The sequence below is a fragment of the Salvelinus fontinalis genome, chromosome 2, assembly GCF_029448725.1.
Source record: "Salvelinus fontinalis isolate EN_2023a chromosome 2, ASM2944872v1, whole genome shotgun sequence".
Taxonomy (NCBI): domain Eukaryota; kingdom Metazoa; phylum Chordata; class Actinopteri; order Salmoniformes; family Salmonidae; genus Salvelinus; species Salvelinus fontinalis.
The window spans coordinates 85,314,486-85,332,107 of NC_074666.1; the positions used below are offsets into that span (position 1 = coordinate 85,314,486).

The window sequence follows — 17,622 nt, forward strand, 5'->3', positions numbered from 1 at the left end:
TTGGCAGAATTGCTGTACATTATAATTTACTACAATTAAAGAAAGAATTTACTTTTTCGAAATTATCTGGATATAATTACATATCTCTAAAATCGTATTTAAATTAGGCTATTTCATTGTGTGACCAGAGTGAAACATCAATGTTACGCAGACATTGTGCAGGACGCAGAGAGGGGTAGGTGTGGTGAAGTTCTCGGAGCCCGGGCTTGGACGGAAGCAGTGTTGTCAACTCCTCAGTAAGGAAAGTAGCTATTGGCTGTCCTAAAAGTCGCTAGAAGTCGCTAAATGAAGTATTCACTTAATTTGCATAATTGTCCATGTGCATGCAATTGTGATGGACGCTGTAGGAGAGAGGAACAGAAAAACAAAAACAAAAAAAAAACACCTTAAATATGTTTAGAACTACAAATGAACTTTCTTCTGTCGATTCTTGTTTTTTTAATGTCACAATTCCAACCCTCCTCCTTTATCCGGGCTTGGGACTGGCAAAAGTGACCCAAAAGAGTCACTTTTGATTTAATTTACTTAGATTTAATTTGGTTTGGTTTTTAACCTTATGGTCAATTTAGGAGCATACAACAAGGCACAGTAAAACATGAACATTTTTAATCATACATTTTTTTTTTTTTTTTTGTATACAATCTACATTAACAATCTAAATGGACCAAGAAGAGACAATAGAAAAAACTGTCAATGGCAATGTGAGAAAATTATGGTAACTAGTCTGGCCCTAATTCAGGTGAATTTTTTTTTTCTTCCAGACCCCCCTCCACACACACACAGGCTGTGCTGGCTCACAGAAAGAGTGGGTCATTGTCATTTTGGTCAAAGCTCTCATGACAGGTTCAGCAACTGAGGGAGCTGACTGAAATGAGTAAGCAGCTGATGTGCCAAAAAGCTGCAAAACATTATCAGGCAGCTGGTGCTCATAGCAAGCCTCACCAATCCATTCAGTCCATATCGAATGTACAGGATGGAGTTAAGGGTCTGCAAGGACATCCAATTTCTAAGTTTGCTTTTTACCACACTCATCTGGCTGAATACTCTCTCGACTTCAGTATTCGAGTGTGGCAAGGACAACACAGACACAGCAGCCATGGCAAGTTCTTGAAACGGGTTGATATCAGCTGCATCCCTGAACTTCCAAATCTCACTCCAGATGCCAATGGCATTTACTAAGATGGATGGCACGCCATTGCTGAACAATCTTGTCTATCTCTGCAGGGGAGTAGCCAAGGAGCTTGGCTATTTTTTTTTCTTTTCTCCAGGGCTCTTATTGTGCTTTAGAGTTTCCTCCACATTGAAAACTGACATGTACTGCAATGCTTCGATGTTGTCCGGCAGTCTCACCCTCAACTCATTAGTGAGGGAGATGGTGAAGGCTACACACCGCTTTCGGACATTGTTTTCATCCTCAGGCGCAAGGTGGAGCTCAGCAAATGTTGATACAATTGTCTGCTTGGTGTCACTAAAGTACCTTATCACATCCCCCAGGTACTTAGAAACACTTACATCCGTGGACTCATCGAGGAGGAGACTGAATGTGTGGTCACCCACATCTGGTCATCCACATCTGCGACCAACTTTTTCAGAAAGTTTGGTGCTAGCAGTGGGTAGCAGCAGTGGAGTCTGAGAAAGCAGCTCTACATGCTTCTCCAATGTGATCACATGCCAGCATGGAACAGTGTTCAGGATAGCTATTGCCATGGTGGCCTCAGCCTTTTTTGCAGTCAATTTTTTTTAACCATAAATGGCAGCTTGTTTTGGGTGGAACTGTTATAAGGCTTTGCCTTTTGAGTATGTTTGAGTTGTGATGTGTTTTTTTACATCACTAAGTTTGGTGTAGAAATCAGCCTTACAATACAGGCAGTATGCCCGTGTATCATCTCCAATAAACAGCTTCAATCAGCCTTTGAATTCAGGGTTTGATTCCCACTCCTTTCTGTATTTTAGAGTGTACAGTTTAGACTGAGACATGATGAGCTAGCCAGCTAGATGTTTTTAGCTTCTGTCACAGAGAGGAACACACACAGTGGACAATGTGAGTAAGTGACTGAGGCTGTGTGAGTCGAATGCAGTGCTTTATTTTAGACAAAGAACATTTTACATTTACATCCCGCGGTGAATGTAAGCCAGGGCGGGATCAGCCAGTGGCGGCGGTTTCCCGCTTGCGCGATTAATTTGCAGTCTGGACGCGGAGGGGTGAACATCTCCTGCTCTGACTGCTACGCGATGACTGGGCCGCCTGTGAGTGCTTTGGGGCGGGGCGGGGCGGGGCGGGGGCAGGAGCCGGGGCGGGGGCAGGAGCGGGGGCGGGGCCCACGGCAGCACCCGAGGCAGCACACGCTGCTCGTTGAGAAGAGTAAGAACGATACGTGCTTTCACGTCAGAGTCTCCAAAAGTCTCCAATAACACAAAAGTTGCTAGATTTGTCGCTAGAGGGGTCTGAATACAGGATAAAGATGAGTGTGTAACGGTAGGAGTGCAATTTTTGGAAGAAGTGGACCCTAGCCTTTTGGCTGATCCATTTGTGGTTTCAGTGTGGGTGAAAACAGAGTTGGTTGCTGTGGAATCGGTGAGGGTAACCAGAAGTGGTCTGTTGATAATTGTTTGTGTTTCTGCTGGTCAGAGGGAGCAAGCGCTCAGTGTTAAATTAATGGGGACAAGAGATGTGAATTGTTCTGCTCTCAATAAAAGGGCTCAATTGAAAGGAGTGATTACTGAAGTAGCGGTAAATGTGAAAGTTGACCAACTGAAGGGGAAGTTTCCCGGTGTTTGTGATTCTAGTTGTTTGGAGCGACGCAGACCGGGTGGTGAAACAGTAGAGCTGTTGTCTGTCTGTTCTTTTGAGTTTTGATGTTGAGTCTTTGCCCGACAAAGTGATGTTAGTATATATGTTATCCAGTACGAGCTTTTGTGCCGAAATCCATTACATTGTTACAGGTGTCAAGCTTATGGGTATGTGGCAGCAGTGTGTAGGAGGGAGGTTCCTAGGTGTGAGAATTATGCAGAATGACATGAGAAAGGAATGTGTAGCATTGGGGAAAGTAGTGGTATGTGTTAATTGTAGGGGTGCCCATGGGACTGGGGATCAGAAATGTCTGCTGTGAGAAAGGCAGATTGAGGTTTCTAGGGTTAGAGTAGTGTAGAAGTTGTCATATGCTGAGGCAGTGAAGAAAGTAGAGGAAGATGGGGTCAAAGGGGATGGATCCTGAGAGGAGTAGTGTTACTAGTAGATCTGTACCAGTACAGAGGGATAGACCAATACGTGATATATGCTTCAGTAAGATTGCATTTTTAGCTTTTATTGTAATGGTTATCAACTGTACTGGAGGGATGGAACGTAAGTCGCAGAAAAGTAAGGTTGTGGTGGCACAGGCAGAGAGGTATTTGGGTGTACCAGACTTGACGTCAGAAGAGTTACGGGGTGTGTTGAGTGGGGGTGTCCAGTCCTTTCAGACTGTTGGCCTGAGGTAGGACTAGATAGATTTAAATAGTGGAGTAGGGTGATGGATTTTCTTGTGTTTGGTTAGATGGTAACGGTATTTGTAAGTTTATTTTTTATTTTCAAGCAATGTTTAGTGGAGTTATACTCCATTCTAGTAGGTGGCGGTAATGCAACATTTATTGGATGCCAACCTCCGTTAAACCTCATCAAAGAATACGTATTCATGTTATTTACGATGAGCAGTTCCCCACATTTGGGGGAATTATGCGTTTTAAACAGGGGGTTAAGGGTGTAATCATTAGTCCAAACTGTTGCAAAACGAAACGAGAGTTTCTATTGGACAAATTATGGTAGGTCCCGCCCACTTCGTTCCGTTTGCTTCCGGTACGAACAAAAACTGCACTGACATTATCCTTATGACATTACTCGCAATAATACAGCTTCGTTATTTGTTACGTGGCATCTGATTTGTTGCAGAATACAAACTCCTCCATTTGGGTTTTCTATACATCTTCTAAATTGTATCGAAATGATTTGAGCTATTTTCAAATGTATTTTAAAAGCAACTTCAGTTATAACTCATTCATACATGAAGCTCTAGCTGTAATTATAGATTATGAGGCATACTGCATGCATGATTTCATTGCAACTGCTGTATAGTGTGATGTCTGATGGTGATAGTAAAGTGTAAATACACGATATTTTACACAATTGACTGATTATAGATTACCTCAATATAGGTTATTGAAATGTCATTCACAGACTTTGGTCCGCAACCTGTCTGTCCACAGCTAAATCCACAATAAACGACAAAGTAGTGCTGTTGCTTCTGATTGGTGAGCCAGTTGACTACGATCTTTTTTAGTAAAAAAAGGCGTTTCAATTAGCTAGGTTTAGGGCAACGCCATATTGTCAATACGACTTGATAATTTTCTGCAATAATGTCAAAGTAGGTGTCCCTTTTTGTGTGCTATTTTACAAATAATTGATATATGTTCTAGTCATAGTTGGTAAAGATATCGATAGCATCGTGCAGTTGCTGGCTAAGCCAGCAGTGAACGTTAGCTACAGTGCACTATTATTCGTATTCAGTTAGCACACATAGCTAGCCAAATACAGCTAGCTTTTTGGCTAGTTAGCTAACAAAATACTTAGCCAGGTGAAACGACACTGCGTGGTAAATTTGACTAGATACAGGAATGTTAGCGTATTTTTGTTAACTGACAAGCTCGTTCGGGCAGGGACATTTGACAGTTACTGTAGCTTTGTTTGAGAGTGACAAGGTAACAAGTCTGCTGTCATCTTCTAGTCGGCTAAAAGCGGTTTCGGTTGTTCTGACGTGGGAGACACGATCTGGGACACGACACTTTCTTTAGTTAGCTCCATATTTATCCCGAGGTGTTATTTTACAGGGTTATTTAATAAACATTTGACGCGAGAGATGGCGCATACGGAAGGACTGGAAAATGCCATGGGAGAGTGTTCAGGAAAACAGGGGTCGACTCTTGGCCTGAGAAGTCGACCATGCTCCAGCGAAAGAGATGGCCAGGTCCGCGTTGTTAAAGCCTCGCTTCAGAAGAGACTCGGACCTTACGAGCCGATGTTGACCTACCTACAGTCCGTTCTGGTGTGGGAAAGGCCGTTTCAGAGTGTGCTACTGTACACAGTGGTTAACGTTGTGTTCTGGTAAGTTTTTGAGAAATTATAAATGGTATAGCAGTGATGACAAGCATATTTGTACAATGTATAATTCATGCCTTACATAAATCATATCCAAGTACAGTAATCATATCTACTGTAACATCAGAAGCTTTTGCACAACGAAAACGTCTCCAATCAATTTAAGATAAGACAGATGGCTCACCACAGCTGCTATTAATAGATCACCAAAGCACCATTGTGCTTCTGTAGGCTGCATTAGAAACACTATCTACTATGGGGGTTGACATTATCTTTCAATGGAAATAGGCCTAGTATGTTGAATTTGCAACTTCTCTAGTTAAGCCTATATGTCAAATGTCTACAAGGAGTGTAAAACAGAATCTGTGATATGACAATAGTAAAAGTCCTATAAGGCTATGTCCCCCTACGGAGGCGATGTACTTTGTATTACAGAGTCAATATCCTAAATGTGCCATTGCAAACAGCCACCATGTCACCAATCAATCGATGTCAAGAAGTCAGCCAGCTTAGTGTGGTGAACTAATAGTCTATATAGGCCCGGAGTGATACATCGTAATGCGTGAAATGACACAAGTCACATGTTTTTTGGTGGAGAAGTGTTCCAGGAAGTAAGCCCACCCTAACAGTACCAGTGCTGGTGTGTGGTATAGGAAAATTCTGTTGTGTCTTTTAATTTGCACACAATCAATAGACATGATTACCAATGGGTATTTGTGTACTTTTTTACTTTAAACAGAGGTCCCTAAGAAATGGGGGTCAGGGTTTTGTTTCCTTCTGAATGTGTTATCTATCTCAGTACTACTAATAAGAAGCTGTATGCCATGCATTATCAGCCAATAGTTCTCTAATATTTAATGATGTAGGCGATCAGCAACATTTCACTCTGCTGTTATTGTGGCCACTAACTGTCTTTTAGATGTGTTAAACCAAGTGGTAATGGAGCCACGTGTAATAGCTGCCATCTAGCTATCTATTTTTGGGCCAGTTGTTTGCATAGCTAGATTACATAGTCCTGAATTCCAACACCGCTTTTGAAACCAATCTGTAGGCTACTAGGCTTGATTTTATTTTACCAGACAGATCAATTAAGAACAAATACAATTGTATTTGTTACATGCTTTGTAAACAACAGGTGTGGACTAATAGTGAAATGCTTACTTATGGGCCCTTCCCAACAATGCAGAGACAAAAAATAAAGAAAGAAAAGAAAAGTGAAACACGTAAAATTAATAATAGTTATGCAATGAGTAACGATAACTTGGCTATGCACAAGGGGTACCAGTACAGAGTTGATGTGAAGGGGTACAAGGTAATTTAGGTAGATATGTACATATAACTACGAATAAAGTGTCAGAGAGTAAACGGTAGCAGCAGCGTATGTGATGAGTCAAAAAGTTAGTGCAAAAAGGGTCAGTGCAGATTACCAAATGGCTATTTGGACTAACTGTTTAGCAGTCTTATGGCTTGGGGGTAGAAGCTGTGCAGGGTCCTGTTGGTTCCGGACTTGATGCATCGGTACCACTTTCCGTGCGATAGCAGTCTATCACTTGGGTGACTGGAGTCTTTGACAATTTTTAAGGCCTTCCCCTGACACCGCCTGGTATAGAGGTCCTGGATGGTAGGGAGTTCGGCCCCAGTAATGTACTGGGCCGTATGCACTACACTCTGTAGCACCTAACGGTCGGATGCCAAGCAATTACCATACCAAGCGGTGATGCAGCCAGTCAAGAAGCTTTCAATGGTGCAGATGTAGAACATTTTGAGGATCTGAGGGCCCATGCCAAATCTTTTCAGCCTCCTGAAGGGGAAGGGGAATTGTTGTGCCCTCTTCACGACTGTGTTGGTCTGTTTGGACCATGATAGATCCTTTGTGATTTGAACACTGAGGAACTTGAAGCTCTCGGCACGATCCACTACAGCCCCTTCGATGTGAATGAGGGTGTGCTCGGCCCTCCGTTTCTTGTAGTCCACGATCAGCTCCTTTGACTTGCTGATGTTGAGAGGTTGTTGTCCTGGCACCACACTGCCAGTTCTCAGACCTGCTCCATATAGGCGGTCTCATCGTCGTCGGTGATCAGGCCTACCACCATTGTGTTGTCAGCAAATGTAATGATAGTGATGGAGTCGTGTGCAGCCACACAGTAATGGGTGAACAGGGAGTACAGGAGGTGACTAAGCACGCACCCCTGAGGGGCCCCCGTGTTGAGGTTGTGTGGCAGATGTGTTGGTGCCTACCACCTGGGGGCGTCCCATCAGGAGGGAGGCGTTCAGTCCCAGGGTCCTTAACTTAGTGATGCGCTTGAAGGGCACTGGTGTTGAACACGGAGCTGTAGTCAATGAGCCGCATGCTCACATAGGTGTTCCTTTTGTCCAAGTGGAAAAGGGCAGTGTGGTGTGCAATAGAGAGTGTGTGATCTGTTTGGGTGGTATGTGAATTGGAGTGGGTCATGGGTGTCTGGGATGATTGTGTTGATGTGAGCCATGACCAGCCTTTTAAAATCATTTCATGGAAACAGATTGTGAGCTCAATGGGGCGACAGTCATTTAGACAGGTTACCTTGGTGTTCTTGGGCACAGGGACTATGGTGGTTTGCATGTAGATATTACAAAATCTTATTTAGAATGCTGGCCTGGCAATGTGAAAGAGTATGTTTGCCTCTTGGTGAGCTTGAAGTGAATGCAGCTCTAAACCTTTGTTGTCCTCATTTGAACTAATGTCTAGATTGTGTCACGGCTCCTCCTCTGCAGTGCAGGGGGCGGTTCCTCCTGCAGGCAGAGGAGGGTCGTTAGTGATTGGAGCCACCTGGGCTCAGGGTATAAAGCTTACTAATCACCTCTCTCTCTCTTGCTCTCTCTCTCTCTCTGCTCCTCCAGGTATGCTCATGATTTGTTTGTTCCTTTTTAGTTTTGCATAGTTTTCACTCAGTCATGTTCACACACACATATTCATGCACCCATGCACTTTACATACAGATACATCCACACCTCATTCCTATTTCTTAGTTTAAGTTAATAGTTTGCTTAATAATAAAGAACACTTTTGAATTGGCCTATACCTGTTGTTCGTGTCCTCTCATTTGTCACAGGCTATGAGCCGGCTTGTGACAATTGTCTGCTGTCAGAGTCTGACAACATTTTACTCAGGAGGTGACAAACACAGGAAACGCCTGTATTCAAAGTAGAGATCAAAGTCACATGTACACACAAACTATCACCACGATATTTGTGGTGTCGGCCTTTTCCGTCACTTTCAGTCAGCAACCCACCTTTGTCAGTAACTGAGGCACCACACACAAACAACCGAGTCTGTGCGTAACTGCCACTTGCACGGGAGTCCACGAGGTGTGTTTGTGACATCTTAAACAAAAGGAAACGTCAGCTGTTCTGAAGCTGACCTTAGTGTTCTGTTCCAGGTTCTTTGCCCTGACCTCGCTGCGCCTGCTCTTCCTGCTGTCCTCTGGCCTGCTTGTTTTCATCTGCGTTGACAGCTGGAGGAACAAGATCTGGCCTGAGATCAGAGGTGAGGAGGATATCGCACATTATTTCTGGGTAGTCTGCCTTATTCTGCACCCAACACCTCATGCCCCACTGTATCTTGGTCTGTCCCTGCTGAGTACCTCTGCCCAACTGTGTTAATTACACCTGACTTGGTTCTTAGATCCTGTCCCTTATTCCCCAGTGTCATACTGCCCTTGGTGTGAATACCCTGCTGGCCCTGGTCTGTACTATTCATTAGACCCTGTATAGTGAATGATATCCTTTGTCATGTCTGTCCTCATTTAAACTCATGTGGTGTAGAGTGTCTAGGTTTAGTGCATGTAGTGATGTGGATTGTTGTTAAATGCGGGTGTTAAGTGCATTTTCTGTCTCTTCCCACAGTTAGAAAACCTGATGAGTCTGAAAATGAAAGGTAGGCCCCAGTCTTAAAAATATATCATTTGTATCCTATCGTCACACTCTGGTTGGGCAGTGGTCACAGAGCGATGATGTCACTGTTGTTGTTGTTCTCCTATCTTGCAGCTGGGGCCTGGTGCAGCCAGGGGTGCTCAGTGTTCCAGAGCTGTGTCACCACATTGCTGAGGTCTGGGTCTCTGGGCTGGCCTTCACATCCAGCCTGGTGCAGTTCAAACGCCACAACCCTGGCAAGGTGAGGCCTTGACACTCCCCTTGTACTAGTATGAAGGGTCTCCTATATAAACCCTAATACAATATGAAAGAGGAGGAAGGGAAGCGCTACTGAGGTACACTATAGTATATTTTGGTAGATAGAAGGTGCTCTTTGGTAAAAGGTGTAAATAGGTCATCAAAAAAAAAGGAGGACCAAGGCACTCTTCATATAATAAATTAAAATGCCTTTATTAGTATGGCATGTTCAATAGAAACAAAGTTGTTAAAAACCGACGCGTTTCGGCTGCATGGCCTTCGTCAGTGAGGCCATCCCTGACGAAGGCCATGCAGCCTAATACAATATCTTGTCTACTCTCAGCCAACTGTGAACATACAACTAATCAGTAACTTGACCAGTTGAACTCTGTTTGTTGTCTCTAGTTCTGCCTCCTGACCTGTGCCCTCTTGACCTGTCTGGTCATGGTTGGACGGTACATTCCTGGACTGGTGCTCTCTTACTCTGCAGGTGAGTACAGTGAGAGACGACCCACCTACCCCACCCTCCTGTTTCCCAAACGCCATCCCCATTCAGAGCTCCCTAATGGTGGGAAGCTGGCTGCCCTTGTTAAAAATGCATGGCTGGTGAAACCAGATCTGTGTCCCCGGCACCAGGGTTCTGTCTGTGAGGTGATTACCGCCTGGCTGGGCTGAGACAGGCAGGGAGGAAATCAGGAAGAGGGGGAAGCAGGAATGGAGGGAGGTCAGGCTGAGACATGCTAATCCCAACACCTCTAACCAATGTAGAGCGACCGATCTACCGGAGAGCACAGATCAGGGAGGCCTTGCCAGGGCCCTCTGACGTACTTAATAATCTTGTGGCTGCTAGAGCTCCCACTCTTTGTTTCGTTCTCCGTTGAATGGCGAGATAAGTTGGGCTGAAGCCCATGGGTGTGTCTGGGCTGAGGAGAGCAGCTCGGAGGCTGGGGATTGGGTGAGCCAGAGCCTAATAGCACAGATGAATGCAGCCATGGTTCTTTTGTCTTTTTTTTGTTTGTGTGTTTATGCCCAGTGATGTTTCCACTAACATTAAGCCATTCTCTCTTGTCCCAGTGCTGGCTGTTCTGCTGTGCCCCCTAGCAGCATACCACCGAGTCTGGCAGCGTGTGTGCGTGAAGCTGGAGCCGGCCCTGCAGTGGCTGGACTTCAGCGTTCGCGGGTATATGACGTCAAAGCCCATCGACAACCAGTGTGAGTACAGTGTGTGTGTGTGTGTGTGTGTGTTGCCTGTTTGTTTGTGTCTGATAGTTGCATTGGCATTGATACACTTGTTTAGGTTTGTCCATGCAAACTATCTCCTTCTACCTTGACTGGATCAAGGGAATAACTCAGTCATTGTAACCTGTGGTTTGTGTGTTTGCTCTGCAGTCCTCCGCAAGCCAATTCGGGGTGCAGCATCCGGTGATGCCAGTGACAGTGAGGAGGAGCTTGCTGCATTCTGCCCGACGGTAATTCACCGGATGTATTTCACATGCAGTCCAAAAGCATAGTCAGGTTGTCATCTATCTGACTGTTATGGCTATTGAAATGGGCCTACTTGTTTCCTGTGTTGGTTATTACTCTGTTAGATGGCCAGGAGTGGCATATGTAGCTTAAGACTGCAGCTGGTCTCAGATTTACAATAACCTGACCCCTATAGAGATATAAATAGCAGGCCCTGCCAGTCATATCAGGCCACATCATCTGTGATATATGGACTACATTTAAGAGGAAATATACTATATTATGAATGACTAACGGTTCAATGTCTTTCCTCTCTTTCAGTTTGACGATGCTATAGTGGCCAAAGAACTTGCGATGACTGACTCTGAGCACTCTGACGCTGAGGTCTCGTACACAGACAATGGGACCTTTAATCTGTCCCGTGGCCAGACTCCTCTCACAGAGGGCTCAGAAGGTACAGTACGCACCCACCCGCTGAGTCTGCACCTCCAGGCACATATACTCTGGAGTCACGAGAATTAGAACCAGATCCAATGTAGCTATTAGGGATGTGCATCTTTCCCTTTCAAGACGATTGGATACGTATCTAGATACATGGGCTACGATACAGGAACGATACGTTTTAGTTTGACACTTTGTTTTTGATTAGAGAACGAATTGCTGCAGTTCGATGCAAACATGCATTTTCCATTCTAATTTAAAATCAGCTGCTGATGGAGATCATGAGCTGGGCCTCTCTGGGCTTGATCTGTCTGAGCTGGTGTGTGTGTACCCCTTGATTTTGTTACGTTACTGCCTTATTCTAAAATGTATTAAATCATTTTTTCCCCTCATCAATCTATACACAATACCTCATAATGACAAAGCAAAAACTTGTCCCGAAGCCACTCCTGTGTTGTCTTGGCTGTGTGCTTAGGGTTGTTGTCCTGTTGGAAGGTGAATCTTTGCCCCAGTCTGAGGTCCTGAGAGCTCCTGTGCAGGTTTTTATCAAGGTTCTCTGTGTACAATGCTCCGTTCATCTTTCCCTCAATCCTGACTAGTCTCCCGGTCCCTGCCGCTGAAGAACATCCCCACAGCATGATGCTGCCACCACCATGCTTCACGGTAGGGATGGTGCCAGGTTTCTTTTCCGACGTGACGTTTGGTTTTCAGACCAAAGACTTTCATCAGACCAGATAATCTTGATTCACATGGTTCGAGAGTCCTCTAGGTGCTTTTTGGCAAACTCCAAGGGGGCTGTCATGTGCCTTTTACCAATGAGTGGCTTCTGTCGGGCCACTCTACCATAAAGGCCTGCTTGGTCACCTCCCTGACCAAGGCCCTTCTCCCCCGATTGCTCAGTTTGGCCAGGCGGCCAGCTCTAGGAAGAGTCTTGGTGGTTCCAAACTAGTTCCATTTAAGAATGATGGAGGCCACTGTTCTTGGGGATCTTCAATGCTGCAGAAATGTTTTGGTACCCGTCCCCAGAGCTTTGTCTCAACACAATCCTGTCTCGGAGCTCTACAGACAGTTCCTTCGACCTCATGGCTTGGTTTTTACTCTGATATGCACTGTCAACTGTGAGACCTTGTATAGATAGGCGTGTGCCTTTCTAAATCATGAGCCCCACCAGCTTTTTTTGTGTGCCTGTTTTGCATGTTATTTTGGCATTAATACGTTTCACATGTCAGTTTGCAAACAATCGTTGAGTTAATAAAGCCGCATGCAAACATGGTATCTTTTTGTCTTTGAGTAAGGCAGCTCCAAAATGCAGGTGTTTCAGCCTAGCTCAGTGCTTTCTGTGGTGGTGGGGCAGCCAGTGGAAAATACGGAGCGTAAGGGTTGGTAATGTGATTGGCTCAGTGTTCACTCATGGGGACACTACGTCACCGCAAAATCTATGGGTAGAGCTCGAACATTCAAGACCCTTGGGTGCTGCCATAGAGTTACTTTAGAAATGCCTATCCAAGAAGGCTCAAGGTCATTGGCCACAGATAAAAATCATGTTATATCTACAGTAGCTTTGATTGGACTGATCATGTCAACATCCTACTTTCAAAATCTTAGCTAGCAGTCATCAGCATGAGTCAAGTCGATCATCCACTGGCAAATCCTTTTCAATCCTTGTCATATGAAGAGAAATTTTTAGATAAAATGTATCGGTGCTCCTCGGCCATTGGACATAAACATTACACAACAATGAATGGTTTGGAAGGAATCAGTGGCTAACTTCAAGAATTGCAAAGCAATCACTAGCCTGGTCATCAGTGGAGCGTGTATGTGATCCAAGTCTGGATTTAAGGGTCTCTTTTCCAAGCTTAAAAAGGATAAACATTCAACATTGGCCGTGCTGTCAATCCAGCATGACTTTGGCTGCACTCAAAACAACTGGAAAATGTGAACTGGGAAATCTCAGACTTCAGTGAGTTCAAGACAACTGGGAACTCTGGGGGGGAAAAGCGAGCTCTGACTGGGACAATACGTTTTGAACGGTCATCCAACTCGGAATTGCAAGTCGGGAACTTGGGCCCCTTTCTAGAGCTCCGACCTGAAGATCACTGACATCATCATGATTCGACCTTGTTTTTTTCCTGAGTTCCCAGTTGTCTTGAAAGCTCCATAAATCCAGAGAATACCAGACTTTGACAAAATTTGATGACAAAATATGTCCATGAAGAACCACTGTGCCCACCTTCCTGTTTTAAGTGAGCACAACAAAGTGAGTCCAAAAATGTATTGTATGCTGCTGCATAAATTATGTAATATGGCAGGGAGATATGTATACTGTAGCTAAGAAGGTAATAGTAAGCTGTTAGTAGCCCATGTGCCTCAACCTAACAATTTGTTCCCTTCTCCTCATAATTTCGCCTACTGTTCTGACTTGGTGGTGCACATGTAGCCTATAGTCTGTTTTAGAGAAATGTAATCATCTAATATTGTAACAGCTTTGTCTACTTATATGCCCCCTTTATTTATCCTACGGTTCTGACTTGGTGTACAGGGAAAATACTGTAAAAACGGCCCGTGTTCTGAATTCTGCTGCTGTACATTTCAAAAGTGCTGAACAAATAGTTATATTGACTATGTCCGTCCTAGCTTGCTCACTAATGTCTTAATCGAAATTACGAATTGCCTCTTATCCGCTCGTCGTCCCCTTATGCCATAGTTTGTACCTCTCAATTGTCAGTAGAAACCACATTTGTTTAAGCAAGTCGGCCATATCAGCTATGTTTTTTTTAAGGGCAGTGAATGAGGCTGAAGGAACTGTTTCACTGCCAGACAAGGCCCTGCTGATAGCCAGTTGTGGTAAGGTGTTGGGACTCTGCTGTTGGAACAGCTTTATGTAGGCCCTAACAGTTTGTGGTCACCGTTATTATGCAATTAATGTATTGTTTAGTGTTGTGTAGTGGCTTTGCTGGCATGCACCCCCCCCCCCAAATGTTTTTTGAGTTTGCCCAACTAAGATTTACATTGCCACTGGAAGCATCTCAAGGATGATCAATGGAAACAGGATGCACCTGAGCTCAAATGTGAGTCTCATAGCAAAGGGTCTGAATACTTATGTAAATAAGGTATCTTTTTATTTTTTTACATTTCACAAAAATTCTAAACGTGTTTTTGCTTTGTCATTATGGGGTATTGTGTGTAGATTGAGGAAAAATACGTGTTTAATCAATTTTAGAATAAGGCTGTTAAGTAACAATGTGAAAAAAGTCAAGGCGTCTGAATACTTTCCGAATGCACTGTATGTTTATGGTGTATACTATGTAGGCATCAGCCATAAGGGAGACTAGTCATCTACTACCCCACTATCAAATTAGAGGGGGGGGGGGGGGCAATATAGCCTATGTTTTATCTCCTACTTTGCTTCTGAAATCACTGTCACCCACAAAGTAACTTGTCATTTTTGCAATGAAATGTTTGATTTAGTAATGTGCCAATGAACACAACTTTAGATTTCACCCCCATCTCAAAATCAAATGGTTTTGACCATTTGGAAGTTTTTACTGAGCTTTTATGCCGGTCAAACAATTTGACAGTGCATGTACAACACAATTTTCAACATTGCATAGATAACAATAACATGGCAAATTACATAGGTTGTCACTCAACTAACGAAGCCCAATATCGTGCAAGCCATTTTAGCTTTTGAATGCTGAAGGTGCTGCGCAGATGTGCAAGATCACGAACAGACTGCTGTCCTTGCTCACGAAGCTGGGCACAGCGCGCAAAGCAGTCGTATGTTAAACATTTGAATCGAGGACCGATGCGTATCTGTGAATTGTAGCTAACATTAGAGCCTGTATGATAGGATGACATGTCATAAGGCACTGCACTGTGTTTTCCTGTATTGTGGTATGTCTGCCTATTCTGGTAAGACATGCAGGGTGATTGTCTGTGTTTTTAAATTACAAATGACATTCCAACAACATTGAACCCCTTCCTCTCCGTTCATCCTCAGATTTTGATAGACACAGTGACAATGAGGAGTCGTTTGCACGAGACCTCAATGACTTCCCCTCCATCAACCCAGATGCCACCCTGATGGACGACGACGACGACTCATGCATCGGGCTGCCCAGCCTGGGTCTTCGGTCTGGGCGGACTGGCCCCCGAACCACGGCCGAGCTGCTGGATGTGGAATCCCACCTGGACTCTGACCAGGACGACGAGGAGCTCTCCTTCAGCGGCCTCCCCACTGCTTCTGACTTCCTCGGAGGTGACCTGGCTGGAATCATCGCTAGCAACATGATTCAGGCGGCATTGGCTGGTGCCATGCAGCCTCGTCCCCCTGCCGCCCGCAGAGAGAGGGTGGGGCCCACCAGAGCAGGGGCCCATAGGGGCTACCGCAAGCAGTCTAGCTCGGAGCTGGACACGGACTTGGTCGGAGAGGACTTTGAGATGCTGGACCAGTCGGAGCTGAACCAGATGGATTCCTTTGGGGGTGCAGGAGGACGGGGAGGAGGGCAGGGTGGGGGACAGGAGTCCAGCTTCCTCTCCAACCTACTGGGGAAACCACATTGAGGCTCCTCTGCCTGTGCATAACAATCAAACTAAGTCTTTGTGTGTGATTGAGTGATTGGAATGTTTATGGATTGTTTTGACTGCGTGTATGTGTGAGTCATTTAATCGTAGGATCCAGCAGCCAGGCTCCCGATTGGCCTCAGTTGATATCACTGTGAAGTACTTCTGATTTCTATCTCACTTTTCAATTTCTTCCTTTAGTCTGTAGCTTGTATGTGTAAGCCACCATCATCCAGAAAGTCTTCTTTTGCAGGCTGAGCAATAGGAAACGCAATGTAAAAAAAACTCCCATCTGTTTTTGAAACAGCATTACGGAACCACTTCTCTGTCCTGTCATCCAGTATGCCCTAGTGAGTAATACGTTTTTTTTAAGTCGACCACTAGGTAGTATACACATTTCCTAAAATGCTAGACACACAGGGCTATTTAATATGGGACCAAGCATGACATTCCTGTTGATTAGTGAAGTTTTACAACTGAAATGACCTAGTTTTGAATAGTTTTAGCAATAGCTGACTGGTACTCTTTTTTTAGTAAAAACCACTGCTTTAATTTTAAGACACTCATTCTCTATTAGAAACTAAGTAAATATGAATGGGGATATTTTTTTAGATCATTCTTGATTGAGACATGAATTTGTTTTGAGTCTGAAATCATTGTTTTAAAGAAAGGGGATTGGTATTTTAGTTAAATGTGTTTTACTGTTTCCCCCCCGAATGTTTCTTCCCACACCATTGGTCCTGTTTTGTTTGCTGTACTTCTGGGTAGATCTGTGAATCTAGGGTTGCCTCATGTGTTCTCCATGTGTCTTGAATGAGCAGTCATGGGCTATTTAGATCTTTTTGTCTTTATCATCACAATAAGTCACTTTATCAAGTTAACCTGCTCCTTGTATCCCTTCTCCCGTGGCATTCCCAATCCCTGACACCATCTTCACTCATTTTTGCCGATCCTTCTCAGAGGAGAATCTGTAGAATAGACATGCATATGTAAGAAGTACAGAATATAAGCCTTTTAGTTTAACCTCTAAACTCATGCATGAACCACATTTTGTAAACGTCTTAAGAAAATCATCAGGAAAACATGTTTACATTGATGGGTGAACAAAATGCTGGTATACAAAACTCAACCTGATTAGCCTTTTTTTTAAATGTGAATATGTAAAGGAAAATATGTAATATGCTTGTCTTTTAAAAACTAGGGTGCAGTAAATGTTAGCCTATTCTTTTTTTTTTGTGTGTGTGCAGGTCAGCATGATTTAACCTGCGATGGGCAAACAAGCTCCTGCTGCTTTTGTCTTTTCATGGAAACAATCTAATAAATAGGAGTGATTCTTCTTGGTCAATGAAACTGAAATGGCCCACAGATGGGTTTTGCTGACGTAGCTGGATCAAACAATCAGAAAGAGACAATGCTGGTTTATATATATATATATATATATGACAAATTGCCCAATAACGCTATTTGTGTTGTATAGAAAATCATGACTGTGGGAGATTACCTACAATAGAACTTCTAGATTCCCTGTTCATGGAGATGTCCCAGAAAACAGAATCTGTCTGATCTGAAAAGGTTTGGGATTTTAATTAAAAAGAGTGAATGTACATGACTTGTTTTGGACCACTTTAGTTTAAATAGGGGTTGTTGCGGTATCGCTTCATGAAGATGGCCAGGCAATTCTTCATTATTAGTATTATGTTCTATAAATTTGTTCGGTACAGTTTTTTTTCTCTCTCTCTGACATTGGTTTTGATGTGCAAATCTTATTAAATATGAAGTCTGGATTAAATGTTTATTTTGTTATTTATAAACAATGCAATATTCCACAGATCCAAAATCACAATTTTGACATCATTTTGGTCCACTAGCCAGTGTTGCTG

At 43.8% G+C, this 17,622-nt stretch overlaps 1 protein-coding gene across 4 annotated transcripts; it reads left to right on the forward strand.

Moving 5' to 3' along the window:
- The first annotated feature begins 2,371 nt into the window (after positions 1-2,371).
- On the forward strand, positions 2,372-17,531 carry LOC129829964 (reticulophagy regulator 3-like). 4 transcript variants are annotated; one of them, XM_055892037.1, is made up of 11 exons: positions 2,372-2,476; positions 4,861-5,134; positions 8,545-8,651; positions 8,811-8,849; positions 9,011-9,041; positions 9,152-9,278; positions 9,680-9,764; positions 10,349-10,486; positions 10,664-10,743; positions 11,060-11,192; positions 15,180-17,531. In XM_055892037.1, the coding sequence occupies exons 2-11, from the start codon at positions 4,890-4,892 to the stop codon at positions 15,740-15,742; spliced, it is 1,548 nt and encodes a 515-aa protein (XP_055748012.1). In that variant the 5' UTR covers positions 2,372-2,476; positions 4,861-4,889; the 3' UTR covers positions 15,743-17,531. The 4 variants fall into 4 exon arrangements, with proteins under 4 accessions (XP_055748012.1, XP_055748021.1, XP_055748002.1 ...); XM_055892046.1 differs by lacking the exon at positions 2,372-2,476 and adding an exon at positions 2,515-4,284; XM_055892027.1 differs by lacking the exon at positions 2,372-2,476 and adding an exon at positions 4,291-4,397.
- The last annotated feature ends 91 nt before the right edge of the window (positions 17,532-17,622 follow it).

Bases quoted from the DNA above. Each gene is read 5' to 3' on its own strand.
- LOC129829964 (XM_055892037.1), top strand. From the start codon at position 4,890: ATGGCGCATACGGAAGGACTGGAAAATGCCATGGGAGAGTGTTCAGGA. The intron at 10,487-10,663 runs GTGAGTACAGTG...TTTGCTCTGCAG, and splicing joins AAAGCCCATCGACAACCAGT to TCCTCCGCAAGCCAATTCGG. The intron at 10,744-11,059 runs GTAATTCACCGG...CCTCTCTTTCAG, and splicing joins TTGCTGCATTCTGCCCGACG to TTTGACGATGCTATAGTGGC.